This window comes from Labeo rohita, chromosome 1, assembly GCF_022985175.1.
Source record: "Labeo rohita strain BAU-BD-2019 chromosome 1, IGBB_LRoh.1.0, whole genome shotgun sequence".
Lineage (NCBI taxonomy): Eukaryota > Metazoa > Chordata > Actinopteri > Cypriniformes > Cyprinidae > Labeo > Labeo rohita.
The window spans coordinates 27614517-27634816 of NC_066869.1; the positions used below are offsets into that span (position 1 = coordinate 27614517).

At 34.4% G+C, this 20300-nt stretch overlaps 1 protein-coding gene across 6 annotated transcripts; it reads right to left on the reverse strand.

The window, feature by feature from the left end:
* Positions 1-1941: 1941 nt before the first annotated feature.
* Positions 1942-20253, reverse strand: arl13b (ADP-ribosylation factor-like 13b). Of its 6 annotated transcripts, none has more exons than XM_051117655.1 (11): positions 19625-20253; positions 14571-14641; positions 14229-14478; positions 9340-9445; positions 8987-9189; positions 7310-7424; positions 7071-7227; positions 6811-6930; positions 3577-3645; positions 3010-3074; positions 1942-2930 (listed from the first exon to the last, which is right to left on the reverse strand). In XM_051117655.1, exons 1-11 carry the CDS (start codon positions 19681-19683, stop codon positions 2889-2891), a joined length of 1257 nt encoding a protein of 418 aa, XP_050973612.1. In that variant the 5' UTR covers positions 19684-20253; the 3' UTR covers positions 1942-2888. The 6 variants fall into 6 exon arrangements, with proteins under 6 accessions (XP_050973612.1, XP_050973653.1, XP_050973622.1 ...); XM_051117696.1 differs by lacking the exon at positions 19625-20253 and adding an exon at positions 16881-17053; XM_051117665.1 differs by lacking the exon at positions 19625-20253 and adding exons at positions 3291-3423; positions 16881-17053 and having other exon boundaries at positions 1942-3074.
* Positions 20254-20300: the final 47 nt, after the last annotated feature.

Genomic DNA, 20300 nt, shown 5'->3' on the forward strand with positions numbered 1-20300 from the left:
AGTAGACAGTATACACAAACATATAAATCTTCCACAGACTGGATTGCTGTGGCCTGTAGGCCAGTGGTGAACGTGATTTTGCCAAGTACAACATGTTCCTGGATCAACTTCCTTGTTGATCCTGGAACAACATTTCAATCAGCCAATCAGAATTGAGGGATAACTTTAAATGCCAGTTTTAGGCTTACGATTAGAGTTTGATGCTTCTACACCCTTGTTAATCAGCTACCAGCTCCCTCTGATTTTAGGAATAAATTATGGTTATGTTTAGGGGTAGGGATTGGGTTAAGTCTATATTTTTAGACAGTAATGTTAATACAGGATCAACAAAAGATCTTACTTGGCAAAATCATGGCAACCGTTTTCACAACAACACCCTCCCAACTGCTACTCAAAACTAGCCCAAAAGTAGCCCAATCACGTTTTGAAGGGGGACCCCATTAAAAATTGGATTAACTATTAAAAATTGCATTGCTGTTGCACAAGCTGTTTTATTGACAGAAGTGCTTGGAAATAGTATTTAATGTTATCAAATCATTATTGGTAGTGCACCAGCTACCAAATAATTGCATTAACACTTTAAGTTCTGTCAGTTTGATCACAAAACAGAAAAAGAATAAATGTATTTTTTCCACTCTTTAATGTGGAATGAGATCACTGTATTCGCCTCAGTACAAAAAGCATGTAAATCAATAATCTAACACTAGTTATAGCATGAAATAATCAAGAATATCAGAAGACATGTTAAAGAAAATCAAAACAACTTAATAAAATGAATTTCTCATATAACTGATCAATTAGTGTTTGAAAATAAAATAAAACAGCTTGTAAATAGCATAAGTCGTATCATAATAATATGCCAATAAAACAAATTTGCCAACATTGTTTTATTATTTTCAGAAATTAAAAAAAAAAATATATATATATATATATATACACATATATATACACTACCGTTCAAAAGTTTGGGGTCAGTACATTTTTATTGTTTCTTCTTTTTTTTTTAAGAAATTAATACTTTTATTCACCAAGGATGTATTAAGTTAATAATTAAAAGTTCATTAAAAGTTAATAATAAATAATTTACATTGTTATAAAATATTTATATTTTGAATAAACACTGTACTTTTTAAACTTGTTATTCATGAAAGAATCCTGGAAAAAAAAAAAAAAAAAAAAAATCACTGGTTCCAAAAAATATTTGGCAGCACAACTGTTGATATTATCCAACACTGATCATTCTAATAACAAATCCGCATATTAGAATGATTTCTGAAGGATCATGTGACACTTAAGACTGGAGTAACAGCTGATAAAAATTCAGCTTTTCATCACAGGAATAAATTCTATTTTAAAGTATGTTAAAATAAAAAACATTATTTTATATTGTAAAAACATTTTGCAATATTACTGTTTTTTTTTTCTATATTTTTAATCAAATAAATGCAGCCTTGATGAGCATAAGAGACTTCTTTAAAGACTATTACAAGTCTTACTGAAACCAAACTTTTGAACGGTAGTGTATATATATATATATATATATATATTTTTTTTTTTTTTTTTTTTTTTTTTTTTTTTGAGTAGGTGGGATTTTCTCAATGATTGATTTTATTCAAGCAAAACAACAGAATGCTAATATTGTCAGCAATTGTTGGATTCAGCTTACTGATCTAAAATCTCATATTTGACCATCTCAGATTGCCATACCATTCTCCAAAGTGTAACAAACATACTTATTTGAATTTTTCACCCTTGCCAAAATAAAATGTAAGCATCTCTTGACATCATACATTATCTAGATTCTACACAGTTCAGCTGTGGTTGAAAACGACCCATGATAGTGTAATTATCTACCAGCAGAGGGTGCCGCTAAATGTTTTTTCTTCAGAATGTGTGACATTGAGATGTAAGTGAGAGTGACCATAACGGAGTACAAATATACATTTTTATAATATATTTAATTTGACATTCATATTAAATGTGAACTGGGTACAAAAGAAGCAGGTACTGAAAGCAGAGCAAACTGGATGACACATCAACTAAACATTAGTGTGGGGCGTAAAATACAAAACAAAACAAACAATGTAAAATATAAAAAAAATGGCAATGGCATCAAATAAATATGAAAGCAGCTTTTACAATATGACATTATACATTAAAATATGTATTTCTATTTGAGGTTGAGCACTGTTACACTTACAGTGGAATATCTTATCTGTAAATCACAAAATTATAGAATCATCGTCTTTCAGAACATGATGCTTTCCTCCGTGATAAAGCACAGCGTACCACATGTGAGAATAAAATGCAGTTTCAAACTCAAAAATGAGGTTGCAAAAACATTTCAAAAGTTCACTTTCTCTGTATCTGTTGCTGGTGCTATTTGAAAGTATGAATGTCATTCTCAAAATTAAGACAGTGTAGTGTATAAACCTAGAAATGCAGCTGAAAAAAAGACCATCTGATATTTTAAAGGCAAACTGTGTCACAATCAACCGCACATTATATATGCACAAGAGCTTAAGATATGCATGTGGACCATAAAAACATGTTTGTACAATTTCAAGTACACAAATTTAAACTCTTATGTATTTACATACATTTTAATTCTCTTAAAAAATAGGTCTGTAATATATTTTTCACAAAGAAGTGTGAAAATGTGTTTCAAATTTCTGTTAATACTGATTTTAAATAGTTTGATTAAAACAAGAAAAACAGCTTTAAAGAAAGTAAAATATTGAACCGTACTAAATTTAAGAACATTATCTGAACATGTCGTACAGTGAATGTCCAAGTCCCCCATCTTATTTAAACAGCTTCTGCTGGCCAGAAGTTGCTCGAGGTCATGTGATCCGTCTGGGTTTGTCGATTGGGTATCAGTTCCTCGCTTATGGGCAATTGCATCTGCGTAGTTTGCTACACTGCCCGTGCTTGAAGATAAGAACAAAACAATACTTGAGAATTGTAAACCAGTGAGGGGGGGAAGCAGAGGTAGTGTTAGGAAATTACATCATGAGTATCGCTGTTCGGCCTCTGCCTAATTGCTACAGGTGGGAGAGGTTTGCCATAGAAATCTGCCAATGAAAAAAAGAGTCATGGGGAAAAAGATTTAGGTCAGGAATGTCCGTTTTAACTTCTGCTTACTACAAGATTACACTACATCATTTAATTCATAGATCAAAATGACACGCTGCTTGGTTTAACATTCAAAAGAGGACACAGAACATTACATGCAGCATTCAGAATGGCCAAAATGTTTCCTGTAAGCATCAGGAAAACAAATAACATACATTAGTCACAGCGCAGGAAGTGATGTGTTAAGGAGATCATGCTAGGAGCATTTATTAGGCACAATATCAAGGTGGATGGTTGTGGTATTTCTGTTGACAGATGATTGTACAGGAAAGATGTGGCTGAGGCTTGCTGTATGGATGGAGAGAAAAGAAATCTTTAAAAACAGAATTATGGGAGACACGTACATGGTTAGGAAACAGAATGGGGAAAAAAAGAATGTTAGTGATGCGCATGCTGGTAGAAACGCCGGACAGGGAACAGATGCAATGAACCAACAATTACCAGAATGTCTCGTATCTCCAAGAGGCTCAAGTTTGGGGAGCCTAGAGACTTTAGGAGTAGCCCATCCAACTAAAACAAAGAAAAAAGTAGGGATTGACTGTTAGAGTCATTAATATGATGAAGCAACAAAAGAAAAAACTAGGACAAATCAGTGGTTAAAATGAGACATTTTGCAAATATTTGACTGTGAAAATCCAACAGGAAATTTCTCTTGACTTTCCTGATGTGTACCACTGCAATGTGTAATGTACAGCAGGCCTGTAATTTACTGTATAATTATTTAATCTGCTGATTTAATTAGGTTAAATTAACTCTCAATAATGTATAAATTAAGACTTAATATATGCTATCAGAGGGAGTGTGCAAAAAAAAAAAAAAAGTTTCAAAATGCAAACAGGTGTTCCACATGAACATGCATTCTGAACACTATGCTTTTTCCTATAGTAATATTAAAGCAATAGTTCACCCAAAAATGAAAATTCTGTCATTAATTTCTCACACTCATGTCGTTTGAAACTCGTAAGACCTTCGTTCATCTTCGAAGTAAAAATTAAGATATTTTTGATGAAATCCAAGAGTTTTCTGACCCTGCATAGACTGCAAAGCAACTAACACGTTCAAGGCCCAACAATGTAGTAAGGACATTGTTAAAATAGTCCATGTGACATTAGTGGTTTAACTGTAATGTTATGAAGCTACAAGAATAGATTTTGTGCGCAAAGAAACAAAGATAACTTTATTCTACGATTTCTTCTCTTCCTTGTCAGTCTTCGCCGCATATCCACAAGAGTACCACTAAGCATACGTTTTGTTGCTGCTGACGCAGAAGCCAATGTTCTGACGTAAAACCTGTCTTTGGAAACATGTCCGAAGGTTTCGACAGAAAGGATGACTTGCAATTTTTAGCTTAGCCTTACTTATTTAAACCAGAATCTAAAGATCATGAACTAAGAGAGATGGACCTTCTATGTCAGAACACGGCTCCTCCGTCAGAAGCACCACACGTATGCGCTGCCATGTCAATGTTCCGTGTTGAACACTGACGTGGAAGGGAAGAAATTGTTGAATAGAGTTATTTTAGTTTTGTTTGCGCACAAAAAGGATTCTGCCGATGTCACATGGACTATTTTATCGATGTCTTTATTACCTTTCTGGGCCTTGAACATGGTAGTTGCGTTGCTGTCTATGCAGGGTCAAAAAGCTCTCGGATTTCATCAAAAATATCTTTAATTTGTGTTCCGAAGATGAACACAGGTCTTGCGGATTTGGAACGACATGAGGGTGAGTAATTAATGAAAGAATTTTCAGTTTTGGTGATCTATCTTTTTAAAGCAGGGTTTCTCAAATCCAATTCTGGAGGGCCACTACCCTGCAGAGTTTAGCTCAAACCCTGATCAAGCTTACCTACCTGTGATTTCCTGTGGTGTGTTTAATCAGGGTTGATGGATTTTTTGCACAATTTTTATTACTAGCTTTTTGTCCTTAAAAGGCAAATATCATTTATTATGGGTAATTTAAACTTAAACTTCATGTACGACAATGTTTGATTGCACTCCCTTTGGCATGCATGTGTTGCACACCACTTGGTATTCATGTGGAGTCTATGAAGTATCAGAAATATTTGCCCAGGGTATTAAGACTTGTATGGCTTTATATAACATATATCATGTCTCTTGCTGAAATATGTAGTTGAAAACCCATTAAATATATACAAATTGTATTTTTTAAAAATCAACATCGTATTTTGGTCTAATGGGGGCACTATTATTTCGATGATGTAAAATAATTGCACTTGGTGAGCTACTGGCAATACCTGTTGCTATTTTTACCACAACACAACTTGGAAAATAAAATACTGATATGATGACCACGGCAACTGAAAGTTTACAGGTAGCGATGGATGTAAGCGTAGGCTTAAATCAAATGCCCATATTCTCATTCTTTTCTCCTCTTCTTATCGCTAGGAAAGCAGTAAAGACTTACATCGCTTCTCTTGTTGGCCATCAGCTGAAAATAAAGGCCACTCTAAAATGTGCAGTTTTATCACACAGCACAATGCCACAGATGTTGCAAGTTTGGAATGTCACAAGAAAACAGGAATGTCCACCAGAGCTGTTGCTAATGAATTGAATGTTCATTTCTCTACCATAAGCCGTCTCCAAAGGCGTTTCAGAGAATTTGGCAGTACATCCAACCGGCCTCACAACCGCAGACCACGTGTAACCACACCAGCCCAGGACCTCCACATCCAGCATCTTCACCTCCAAGATCGTCTGAGACCAGCCACCCGGACAGCTGCTGCAACATCGGTTTGCATAACCAAAGAATTTCTGCACAAACTGTCAGAAACCGTCTCAGGGAAGCTCATCTGTATGCTCGTCGTCCTCATCGGGGTCTTGACCTGAATGCAGTTCGTTGTTGTAACTGATTTGAGTGGGCAAATGCTCACATTCGATGCCATCTGGGCACTTTGGAGACGTGTTCTCTTTACGGATGAATCCCGGTTTTCACTGTACAGGGCAGATGGCAGATAGCGTGTATGGCGTCGTGTGAGTGAGCGGTTTGCTGATGTCAATGTTGTGGATCGAGTGGCCAGTGGTGGCGGTGGGGTTATGGTATGGGCAGGCGTATGTTATGGACAACGGATACAGGTGCATTTTATTGATGGCATTTTGAATGCACAGAGATACCTTGACGAGATCCTGAGGCCCATTGTTGTGCCACTCATCCACGACCATCACCTCATGTTGCAGCATGATAATGCACAGCCCCATGTTCAAAGGATCTGTAATTCCTGGAAGATGAAAACATCCCAGTCGTTGCATGGCCAGCACACCCGCCAAACATGTCACCCGTTGAGCATGTTTGGGATGCTCTGGACCGGCGTATACGACAGCGTGTTCCAGTTCCTGCCAATATCCAGCAACTTTGCACAGCCATTGAAGGAGTGGACCAACACTCCACAGTCCACAATCAACAACCTGATCAACTCTATGCGAAGGAGATGTGATGCACTGTGTGAGGCAAATGGTGGTCACACCAGATACTGACTGGTTTTCGGCCTTTTGTGTACATAGAAAAGGTCTTAAATCTTTAAGTTCAGCTCATAAAAAAAGGGAGCAAAAACAAAAGGGATGCGTTTATAATTTTGGTCAGTGTATTAAGCCACACAAGTTTTACTACCTGGGGTTTCCTTTAAAGACTACAGCAACATGCAACAAGACATATTACTACCTGGTAATGGAGGAGGGGTTGGGCTTTTGGGTGCTGCTTCTTCCACTCTGAGAGGGTCGACTCTGTGCTTACGTTTCAATCGTAATTTCCTAGTTTTCTTTTTGGTCTGGTCCACCGCTCCTGATCAAAGGTGACAGAGACATTGAAATTTTAGAGGTAAACAGGTTTTTCATGCATTGTAATAGCAAAAGCTTGTATTTAAAATGAACTCAGATTACTCTTGGCATGATGGAACCCATTTGAGGAATAAGAGTTACTACCTGATTCTGTGCTCTCCGGGGTCTGTCTCTCGCTCTCTTCATCCTCCTCTTCCTCTTCATCCTCATCTTGAAGGGTTGTCTGCTCTTGCACACTACCCTGCTCGCCATTTTCTCTTTGTCTTTGCATCTCTTTCTCTTTGTTTAGTCTGTCTTCATTCTGGGATTTTTAAATTAATTTAGTATTTGCATCTCAATGATTTCATCCAACTTGCATTTAAAAGACACATTGTGACACAAACCTCATTAACAACACTGTTTATTGGCTGGAATGGGTTGGACATGTTGACATCATCTAGCTCCTCCTCTTTCAATGTCCTTCCTTCTCGCTCTGCTTCTTCTCGCTCCTGTCTGTCTCTATCAGTACAAAAAAAATAATGAAAAAAAATTGTCAAACTGTTGTTGGCATTTTAAAAACTTTAAAGTAATAATGAAACAGACAGATCTTTTCTTCAGTATTGTGACATATGTCTGAGTAAAACAGATAATTGAAAAAAATGTGGTGAGAGAGGGCTGCAAACATCATCAGCAGCTTAAAAATTTAAAATTTTTAAAAATGGGTGTTCCCCAGGGTTCTGTTTTGAGGCCACTTATATTCCCCTTTTACACACACAGCTCTGTGGCCTTAGTTTCAACTCCATTCAGATTTTTCTGTTGACTTCTTTTGCTGTTTTGTTTGGCGTGATTGCTAAGAGCTATACAATTTTCTCTACCAAATACCAGCAAGAATGCAGGGTGTGGACTTGGTTCATTAGATTTTAAGTTTTGGGTTTGGGTGAACTATACCTTTAATCTTTTTTTTTTTTTTAATTGAATTTTTTAATTATTATTGTTATCATCATTATTATAACACACACACACACACACACACACACACACACACACACACACACACACACACACACACACACATATATATATATATATATATATATATATATATATATATTATATATATATTTATTTATTTTATTTAATTTTTTTTATGAAATTACACTCTAAATAAGAAACTAAATCTGCCAGCAGGTGGCGGTAAATGTCTTTATGAGTCATTCACTCATTTGATTTGATTCATACAAATGACTGATTCATTTAGAAATGAACTAAATGGCTCTATAAATGGGTCTTGGAATCACTGATTCAAACGATTCATTCAAAACGCGGATTCATTCAGAAACTAAACACTGCTGTGTTGCTTGGAGATGCGCAACGATTCTGCTGTGGCTTCAAAGGTAATATGTTCTCTGCAAAATTGAGCAAAAACACATAAATGCTAAAAATATACACAATATATATAACACAAATATAACACAAATATCAACTTCTCTTTTACTGAAATATTATATAAATAAAATTTATATATATATATATATATATATATATATATAAATATATATAAATATGAGACAAAACACATACAGGGGCATTTTTTGCACCAAATATCTTGAATTTTAGTTGTTGCCCTGCATCATATTTGTCAACAGTCAACTGTATGAAATATAAGATGATGTGCAGGCCTGTGGGCGGGGCCAGTGCGTTAACTGTGTTAAAATATTTTAATCACATTATTTTTTCATAACTAAGTAATTTAAAGTTAATGTCTTAAACTGACAGCCCTAGTTTAGATTAAACATCACAACCAAAAAAAAAAAAAGAAAGAAAAAGAAGAAGAAAAAGATTCACATGGATGAATCATTCACAATAAGATCCATAACATGCATTTACAAAATACATAGGGGTGAATTTACATTTCATGCCAACTCCCTCTGCAGTAAAATAATAAAAAAATGCAAATAAAACCAGTTATATGAAATATATGAAATCATACCAGAACTAGACTACATTATCTTCATTCGCTCCTAGAAAGGAGGGATCAGCATGACAATCTAAATGTGAAAAAATCTTGTCAACTCACTGACCTCTCCTCTCTGATCCGCCGGACTCTCTCTGCCCTTTCCTTCTTGTCTTGTTCTTCTTGAGCCTTCTGCTCAGCTGTATCTCTTTGCACACGCTCTGAAATTGCCTCGTAGTCCTTGGCAATGTTATTCAGGAGCCAGTTAAGGCCATTCTTAATGGATTTGTCAACCTTCTTACCATAACCCAGCACTGCAGAACAGGGTTCCTGAAAGTAGAGGAAGCAATGTTTTAGCTCAGTTTTATATGATTGGTTTGCAACCTTTCTGGCAAAAGAATGTAATGAATTTGATTACATTTGAACCTGTTAAAAGCAAATAATAAAGAAAGAAATATCGTGTTAAAAATATTAACTCACAATCTGACAGAGGCATTTATTCTCATTCACAAGCTTCTCCAAAGACAGCGTCTCAATGATATCAGCTTCAGCCAATGCCCCATCTCGGTCCTGTTTATTAGCCAGTCTGCAAGCCAATCAGAAGGAGGAAAGAGCTGGTCACTAGGTGTGCAGGTCACTAGGTAAGCTGTCACAAACAAATGACCTGAGGTCTGCACCTGAGGTGGACTGAATAATTAGCTTTGTGTTAAAGAGCACTCTTGACTTATTAGCACACTTAACAAGCTATATTTAGTCAAGGACTTCATCTGCTGCTCACTCTCTCAGTTAATTGGAGGCACTGCAGCTTGTCTAACGCCCCAACAGATATACAGATGATGTATTGCACACTTACTGCACGCCGCCCAGTTCCACTTGGACTAGAGGCAGGAATTATGTGAGGATGCTCTTCACTGATTACAGCTTGACATTCATCAAAGCCTCCAGGCTCATCAGCAAACTCAAGGTCTTAGCTCTAAACTTCTCCTTATTTCTGACAGGCAGGCTGCGCTGGTGAGGAAGGGGCTGTAAACATTATCAGCAGCCATTTAAAAATGGGTGTTCCCCAGGGTTCTGTTCTGAGCCCTCTTCTATTCTCCCTTTTACAATCTGCAGTTTTACGCAGTTCTTAATTCATCATGTTTTTTTTCTGCTGACACAGTTTTGGTGGGTCTAGGGCCGGCTGCTTAAACTTAGGCTATGTTTACACTAGTGCACAGGGCCTAAAACTAACTTTTTGCCACACCTGCCATGACGTAATAAAATTTACTGGCCCAATTTTTTTTTTTTTACCGGCCATACTTTTTACTACTACAATAACTAAACATATTTACAACGTTTTTAATTTGTCCTTTACTTTACTTATATAAAAAAAAATAACTAACAGAGTTACTGATACTTTTTTGTCCCTAAAAAATATTGAGATTCTTGTCCTTTGCATGTTTTCAGCTAACATTAGTGCTGTCTGTCAATCAATTAAAAAATAATTAATCACAATTTTTCTCTAATAATAATGATTAATCGCATATTTATAATGTCATAATTTCACAATAAACCTCCAAATTAATGTAGAAACAACATAAAGATATATTTTAAAGTACATTTTAAATGTGTTTAATGTCATCTTTTTACTACGGTCAGGGTTTTTTATAGTCATTTAAGACTTTATAACCCATTTAAGAATACGTTTACAAGGTAACTTGGCAAAACCGCCCATTTTGACATAATTGTGTGTATTTTCGTCCGTTGAAGCGCTACTGGTGCAGCTCAGGATATGCATACAGCCGAACACGCCTTTCAAACTATACTGTACTTCACTGCACCGTTTAGGCGCCGTAACCCCAGGTATGTGTCGCCACATTATCGGGTTATGAAGAATAAAGAAGGGAAAAGTATGTTTTCCGAAATGAAGCAGCAATATCTTCTCAGGTAAATGTTATTAGAACTGGTGCTTGGCAAGTGTTAATTTTAGACCCTGCTAGTGCATTTTCGTTTTAAAACACATAACTTTTGCTAGTTTTCAACCCTCGAAAACTGAGACTTTCGAAAATGCTGCAGACCCAATTTTAGTTTGAGAACTCTGGGGTTGCATTTCAGGGTAAACAAACCAAAATGGAGACTTTCGAAAACTATGGCGTGGATTTCCACATTCACTCTACGTATCCTTGATGACTGTATAAACAATAACATCATGCTCATCATGAATGGTCATGTGATGCGTTTTCGATTGTGTTGACAGAGATCGTTTCTGAAATGCAGTGAAAAGCCAGTTTAGGATTGTTTTCATTTTAAATGAAAACACACTAGTGTAAACAGAGCCTTAGCCTCATATGTTAAAATTGTATCTTAAAGGAGGGGTCCACTTCCAAAACAAAGATTCACATATAATGTACTCACCCCCTTGTCATCCAGGATGTTCATGTCTTTCTTTCTTCAGTCGTAAAGAAATTATGTTTTTTGAGGAAAACATTTCTGCATTTTTCTCCATATAATGGACTGATATGGTGCCCCCGATTTTGAACTTCCAAAATGCAGTTTAAATGCAGCTTCAAACGATCCCAAATGCAGTTTGTGAACGATACCGGCCGAGGAAGAAGGGTCTTATCTAGCGAAACGATCGGTTATTTTCATTTAAAAAATACTATTTAAATACTTTTTTTTAATCTCAAACGCTCGTCTTGCCTTTCTTTCCATGAACTCTGTTTATTCTGACTTAAGACAGTTAGGGTATATCGAAAACCTCCAATTGTATTTTCTCCCTCAACTTCAAAAATAATTTCAAAATCGTCCTACATCGCTGCAGAAGTACCGACCCAGTCTTTGCAAAGTGAACATGCAAAGAAGATCAAACACCCTTAACAAAAAAGGTAAAACAGCGATATAGGATGATTTTAAAGTTGAGAGAGAACATGAGATGGGAGTTTTTCGACATACCCTAACTGTCACGAACCGGAACAAAAACAGTCCAAGCAGAGTAAGACAAGACGAGCGTTTGGCATTAAAAAGTAGATAAACTAGATAAACTGTTAAACTAGATAAACTTAAAAAAGTAGATAAACTGTTAAATTTTTAAAAATGAAAATAACTGATCGTTTCACTACCTCGGCTGGGATCATTTACAAACGCATTTGGGATTGTTTGAAGCCACACTTAAACCGGCTTTTTGGAAGTTCAAAATTGGGACACCATAGCAGTCGATTATATGAAGACAAATGCTGAAGTGTTTTCCTCAAAAAACTATTTCTTTACGACTGAAGAAAGACAGACATGAGCATCTTGGATGACAAGAGGGTGAGTAAATTTTTTGAAAATTGTTGTTCTGGAAGTGGACTTCTCCTTTAACAAGTAGTCTGACAACCCAGCAGTCAGCCAAGGGGAAATGAGTCTTAATTTTCAGATTTAAATTAGACCAATCTGCGTTTTTATGTAACTGACTTAAAAATTATGACCAGTCTAAAAAAAAACCTTGTATGATTAACTCGTAAGACTAGTCTAAGCATTTTATGCAACTGATTGCTAAGAGCAATGAGATTACCAAATACCAAAAAGAACAAGAAGCCAATCGAAGGCTTCTCATGATCAGCAGACAGCTTGTTTAGAAAAGCACATCAATAGCTTTATTATCTCAGGCACCAGGGGAAATTGAGGAGGGGCCCCCAGGTGCTGAGATCTTTTTACAGGTGTACCACTGAAATCATTCTGTCAGGTAGTATTATTTCCTCCTAGAAGAGCTGGACCACGCAAAACTGTCAAGGCGTACACAGGGTGGTGTAGTAAGATAAATGTATCAACAAGGATGTGCTGGCCAGCATGCAATCTTCACAAGGTAGAATAGGACTAAAGCCAGAAAAAATGATTAAAGACCCCAGCCACCTAAACAACAAGGCCTTTTATCTTTTTTTCATTACTTCCTTCATATATCCAAACACTTAATGCGGTACGCGAATATATGGTATTTTACATTACACCTTTCTGAAAAAAACAAATCTGCATATCTCATCAGTATGTATATACACCCTAGGCAAGGATTTTGCACTATATCAACATAAATACCTATCATTTAATGGTGTAAATGCATTAAAGTAACTTTATCGTTAAAGGCCAGCAATTTGGCAGCTGTGATGCCTGATTTCTGGAATAAACTGGCAGAGTTTTATTTTTTTTTCATTTATTATTTTGATGCATTTATTTGATTCAAAGTACAGCCAAAATAAAAACATTTTGAAATATTTTTGCTCTTTAAAATAACTGCTCTCTATTTGAATATAGTTAAAAATGTAATTTATTCCTGTGATTTCAAAGCTGAATTTTAGCATCATTGCTCCAGAAAAAAAAAAAAACTAATATTCTGATTTGCTGCTCAAAAAACATGTATTATTATTATTATGTTGAAAATAGCTAAGTAGATTTTTTTCAGGTTTCTTTGATGAATAGAAAGTCCATAAGAACAGTATTTATCTGAAATAGAAATATTCTGTAACATTATAAATGCCTTTATCATCAGTTTTGACCAATTTAAAGAATCCTTGCTAAATAAAAAGATTAATTTCTATCATTTCTTTCCCTAAAATAAATAAATAAAAGAATACTGACTCTAAGCTCTTGGATGGTATAGTGCATAACATTACAAAAGATTTTTATTTCAGATTTTTTTTTTCGATTAAAAGATTTTTATTTTATTAAACTTTTTTTAAATGCTGATCTTTGGATCTTTCTGTTCATCAAAGAATCCTGAAAAAATGTACTCAACTGTTTTAAATACTGATAAAAATAATAATACAAAATGTTTCTTGAACAGCAAATCAGCATATCAGAATGATTTCTGAAGGAACGTGTGACACTAAAGCCTGAAGTAATAATGCTAAAAAATTTAGATTTGATCACAAGAATAAATTACATTTTTAAATATATTCAAATAGAAAGCAGTTATTTTAAACAGTAAAAATATTTCACAATATTACTGTTTTTGCTGTATTTCAGATCAAATAAATGCAGGCTTGGTGAGCAGAAGAGTATTCTTTAAAAAACATTAAAAATCTTACTGTTCAAAAACATTTGACTGGTAGTTTAAATGCAGCCTTGATGAGCATAAGGAAAGGAAAGGAAAAGGAAAGGACATGACGTGTGGCCAAGTATGGTGACCCATACTCGGAATTTGCGCTCTGCATTTAACCCATCCAAGTGCACACACACAGTAGTGAGTAGTAAACAAACACGCACACACACCGTGAACACAAGAGAATTATTAAAAAAAAAAAAAAAAAAAAAAAAAAAAAAAACCTTCTTAATGATCCCAAACTTAGTAGTGTAGCATTAAGTGTAGACAATAAGTATGTTCAACAGCCAGATCATGTCATGTTTTGAAAACTTACACTAATACAGGTTTGCCTGCGATACGAGGGTGCCGGAGAACCTCAGCCATTGTGTCTCTGGTCTCCTGGATCCTTTGAACATCACTGGAGTCCACAACAAACACCACTCCGTAAGACTCAGAGTAGTAGTTTTTCCAAATGCCGCGGATACGCTTCCCGCCACCCAGGTCGAAGATTGTGACCTCAAACTTGCCCTGTTTCAGGTCCACCTTTGAGAAGCCCACTGTAGGTGCTACATCTAAAGGACTTTCTATGATAGAAAAATGCACATTGTGAGAACAATCCTGAACTTTGACAACACAGCATAAAAAATACTCCAAAAATATTAAGATGAGGACTTACCTCCCTGGATTCCTCTGACAGTAGCTGTTTTTCCAGCATTGTCCAGTCCAACCATTACTAATGTCACCTTCCTGCAAGAGCACAGACAGAGCTTCATTTCATTATGTGTCACCCAAAGACCTCATTAAGGTCAAGGTGGCCCTTATAATGAAAAACTATTTTCTTGTAAAACACTTGGGGTGCACTCAGGTTAGAAGGACATATTAAGGTCAATGGCAAGGAAGCAAGATCATGATAGGGAAAAAAAAAATCTAGTTTACAAAAACTGTGTCAAGTTTAAAAAAGTAGAAAAGTACTGTGTATTCATGTTGATTTCAAACGATTTTAAAAAACATTTTAAAGAAAAGATTATTTAAATGTAAAGGTTTAAAGTAATAATTCATGTGTTTTAACCTTTAATACATGTGACTTAATTAATTATTAAATAAAGGTTAAAAACATGTTTATTATTATTATTATTATTACTACTACTTTTCATCCATTAACTCTTTTGTGGAGCTGCACCATATTCTATTTTATCTGAACTAACCTTACCTAAAAAAGAAAACAAACTCACAAGGGTTATTACTATAATATAATTTCCTTCTTTTCCCCTAAGAAATATTAAATAATAAATAAATAAATAAATATTTTTTTTTAAGAAAAGATTATTTAAATGTAAAGGTTTAAAGTAATAACTCACGTGTTATAACCTTTAATATATGTGACTTAACTAATTATTAAAAAAGGTTAAAAACTATGTTTATTATTATTAAACCATTAACTTTTTTTGTGGAGTTGCATCACATTCTAATTTATCTGAACTAACCTTACCTAAAAAAGAAAACAAACTCACAAGGGTTATTACTATAATATAATTTCCTTCTTTTCCCCTAAGAAATATTAATAAAAGTCTAGGCCAAATCACTTAATATTTCTTTCCAAGAATGTCATTTAATGTACTTTATAAGTATTATTATTTTTATCATTATTACTATGATACAATTTCATTTTTATTTATTTATTTATTTCTCGCATGTTGGTCACCCATATCACTTAGTTTTTTGTTTTTTTTGTTTTTTAGTTTTCCCTCTAAGAAATATTAATAAAAGTTTATAACAACTCACTTAATATTTCTTTTTAAGAATCTCATTATTTTAATGAACTAACATATTTGACATAATTAATTAAAAAAAGGTTAAAATGTAAATTATTATTATCATTTATTAAACCATACACTTTTTGTGGAGTTATGTCACATTGTAGGTTATCTATTTTATCTGAACTAACCTTACCTAAAAAGAAAGAAAGAAAGAAAGAAAGAAAGAAAGAAAGAAAGAAAGAAAGAAAGAAAGAAAAAAAGAAAGAACCTTACAAAGGTTGTTTCCATAATATAATTTTCTTTTTTTCCCCCTAAAAAAATATTAATAAAAGTCTAGGTCGAATTACTTAATATTTCTTTTCATGATTTTAATTAACTTTATTTCCCAAAGAACATTTTTTAAACTTAAAAAAAAAAAAAAAAAGTTTAGGCCGATTCACTTAATATTTCTTTTAAATAATGCCCCAAAGAACATCAAAATGAAAAGTAATATATATATATTTTTTTTTTATTTATACCTTTAATACATGACTTAATTATTTAAAAAAAACTAAACTCTAGGCCAAATCACTTAATATTTCTTTTCCAGAATTTGTCATTATTTTAATGAAATTTATGTCCCGAAAAACATATAAATGAATTTTAATACAGAAATTAAAAATACAGAAATCACAGAAAATGTGTACTCAAGTGCACTCATTAATGAGCTCATGCAGGCAGCTTCAAACTTTTTGGCATTTAATAAAACTTGACATTAAGTCTCTAACAGCTGTCAACTAAGCTAAGACAACCTAAGCCTGGACAGTAATGCATCATCCCATGACTGGCAAAAGCACACAAGGATGAAGAGGATGATTCAGCATACCATGCACAAAAAGCTGATGTAAATAATGTGGCCTTTTCCTACACTAATGACGTCAAAAATATTCAATAAGTTATAAGATAATCTGTCTGAGACTGTAGAGTCACAGCTGTTTAAACTACAAGGCTTCCAGTGGAGGCTTAAGAGGCATAATAAAACATCTGCGGAGTAACACAAATATCCTGAACTGACATGGGATTTCTGCTCACCATCGTCAACCTAAGCTAATTCTGAAGAAATGCCAGACGAACATAAAGGCCAGGCGGCGTAAACAAACCCTGCAGTCACCACCAACTCACATAAGAAAACACAAAGCTTAAATCCTTACAGCTACCAAACACGTACAAACACATAAACAGATACTTAACTGCGGCACTTGCGCCGCAGGGACATCAAGCGCACTATCCAGGTGACAGTTCTCTGCAACCAGGAGGCCTTCATCAAGACTGGGAATAGATCAAGATGACAGCTAGCTTTCCCTTGACTTCGGTTGTTTTTGTCGATACACACACACACACACACACACACACACACACACTGTCTTTCCTGGCCTCTGGTCAGCTCTGTATCTGAGGGATTAGCTGGGGATTTCGACTTACCCAACAAGATCAGTGACAGGGTGCTAGAGGACACGCTGCGTTCAGCCAATGAAATTAAGACAATAACTTAGAGACTTAGCTGTCACCTCGGGGCCCAGGAGCTGTCAGTGGAGACTAAGAGTCTCCATAACATCACCGGCACTTTCAGGGCCTGGCTGCTACACCGTACACAGACCAATACTTAGGTCCTATGATCAACCAACTGGCCCAGATTTAGGCTTATCGAGCATTTTGTTTCAGGCACAGCAGGTGATGTGAGTAATCAGATGTTTAGCACTTGGATTTAAGCTTATGCCTAATTGTGAGTCATGTTTAAACATGTACAGTGAGAGGTGCACGTGGGGCCACTAATAAACTCTGACAATGCTAAAATTGAAATGACACCAGATCTACTGCAACCTCATGAGAAAAACGTGAATATACTGTGTGGAAAATGTACTGTCAATGTATAGTCACAAGTGCTTTTGTACCATCATAACTATTAACTTAAATTATAAATGTGACCCTGGACCACAAAATCAGTCAGATGGGTCAGTCTTTTGAAATTGAGATTTATGCATCATCTGAAAGCTAAATAAATAAGCTAGGATATGACAATATTTAGGACATTTGTTAAGATAGGACAATACTTGGTCGAGATACAACTATTTGGAAAATTGGAATCTGAGGGTGCAAAAAAAAAAAAAAAAAAAAATACTAAGAAAATCGCCTTTAAAGTTGTCCAAATTAAGTTCTTAGCGATGCATATTACTAATCAAAAATTAAGTTTTGATATATTTATGGTAGAAAATGTACAAAATACCTTCATGGAACATTTTTACTTAACATCCTAATTATTTTGGGCATAAAAGAAAAATCAATAACTTTGACCCATACAATCTGCTGTTGGCTATTGCTACAAATACACCTGTGCTACTTATGACTGCTTTTGTGATTCAGGGTCACAAATATTAGATGTAAAACCTAAACTTAACTTTAATTTAATTTTGAAATGAAATAAGTTACATTTAAAAAAAAAAAAAAATTAAAATAAATTAAATTAATTAATTAAAATAAAAATAAAATACAATTAAAAACAAATTAATAACAAATTAATAAGCTAAATAAACAAAAATAAAATGCCAGAAGTCCAAAAATGCCAAAAACTAAAACAAGACAAAATCTTAAATGTTGAATACTAAATGTTTAAAAAAATTCAAGGTAATTCAAAATATTAAAAACACTAACACTAGTAAACAAAATAGTTCAACGTCTGTCCTGATCATTTTAACGCACTCTCGCAAACTTGCTGTCTTCACTAAGGTATTAACTTAAAATTAACAAAGTCATATTTTATGTTTACTGCTTACAATAGCAAGTATGAATGTTGGATAACAAAATTTTAAATCATGTGGCATATGCAAATACATTATAGTTTATATATTAAATAAATAAATAAAACCATTATGTACATTACCAGTCAAACGTTTTTTTTTCTCATCTGCTCACCAAGCCTGCATTTAATCCAAAGTACAGTAAACAGTAAAATTTTGAATTATTTTTACTATTTAAAATAACTATGTTCTATTTGAACAGATTTTAAAATGTGATTTTTACCTGTGATTTCCAAGTTAAAATTTTAGTATGCTTACTACAGTCACATGATTATTCAGAAATCATTCTAATATTCTAAACTGCTGTTTAAAAAAAACATGTATTACTATTATTAAGTTGAAAACAGCTGAGTAGAATTTTTTTCAGGTGTCTTTAATCAATAGAAAGTTCAGAAAAACAGCATTTATCTCAAATAAAAATCTTTCGTAACATAAATGTCTCTGTACAGCAAATCAGCACATGATTTCTGAAGGATCATGTGACACTGAAGACTGAAGTAATGGTGCTAAAAATTTAGATTTCATCATAGAAATTAATGACATTTTAAAATATATTCAAATAGAAAGCAGTTATTTTAAAAATGTAAACATATTTCACAATATTAATGTTTTTGCTGTATTTTGAATCAAACAGATGCAGGCTTGGTGAGCAGAAGAGATGTTTTTAAAAACATTAAAATCTTACAGTTCAAAAACTTTTGACTGGTAGTGTACTTAATGGTTTGATTTATGTATGTATGTGTGCATGTATGTATTTATTTTAAATGGGCAGTGGTGAACTATTCCTTCAAAATACAAGCTACTTAACATTTTCTATTGCATTATTCCTGTGGTTCGTGAATTTGTTAAAACACAAAGGGGAAACAATTTTTTTTCCAAACAAGACAATTATATCCAATCTTTTTTCTCCACAAAATGACGCATTTTGAGAGTTATACAACGCATTTCCCATTGCAATAGAAAATAAGTTACTTCGTGTGTCATCATTATTATCAGTCAACTAATCACCTATGGCAATTTTAAGTGTGGATTACAGGGTCTGCTATACAAATATAGATGTGTAAGGGCTCACTTATAGTTCTGCTCAGAAACAAGTTAAATTAAATACTAAGCATGAGATGAAAGTTGCAGACACTGACCTTGCAGGTTCTCTCCATCGTTTCAACCAGTTGCAGCAGTTCGCCATCAGATTGAACATTTCACCCCAAGTGTTTAAACTTGGATTTTATTATTTCATGACAACCGTTTTGGCGTATTACTAAAGTTCCTGACTGATTTTCTTTTTTGTGTGTGTTTTCAATCAAACCGTTATCTGCTAGCACGCTTTTATCTGCCTATCCGAGTGATTCGCACAGATATAGGTACAGGCATTTTGTTATGTCTCCTATTAGAGAATAAGGGCGAAATTAACTACAAATTGTCCACTAAGCTACATCGTCTAATTAGCAGTCTATCACTTACAGTACTGACCATGCAATTCCGTTTCATTTTGCACACTAACGTTACACAAATCAATGCAGCCTCACTGAAAGGCTAACCAGTTAGCTACTGGTTAGCTACATACGATCCATAAAAACTATTAAATTACATATCATGTCATTAGAAAGAAAAAAATAATTAAATAACAATGAACACCGTTTGGAAACTGTCCGCGTATGAGTTTTACTCTAAATTTTCGACCGTTTTTCGCAAAAAATGTATTGGGATAACAGTTAGCTCGCTAACGTTAGGTGTCCGCTTTGTTTACCAAGCTGAATCTGGCTGCTATGGCTGCAGCCGCGATTACGTCGAAGGGTTGCCAAGTGTTTAGAAATT

Coding starts and splice junctions, on each gene's coding strand:
- arl13b (XM_051117696.1), bottom strand. CDS start 16,954: ATGAAGGCCTCCTGGTTGCAGAGAACTGTCACCTGGATAGTGCGCTTG. Junction 7,228..7,309: donor TAAACAGTGTTGTTAATGAG/GTTTGTGTCACA, acceptor TAAAAATCCCAG/AATGAAGACAGACTAAACAA. Junction 6,931..7,070: donor CCCGGAGAGCACAGAATCAG/GTAGTAACTCTT, acceptor ACCTTTGATCAG/GAGCGGTGGACCAGACCAAA.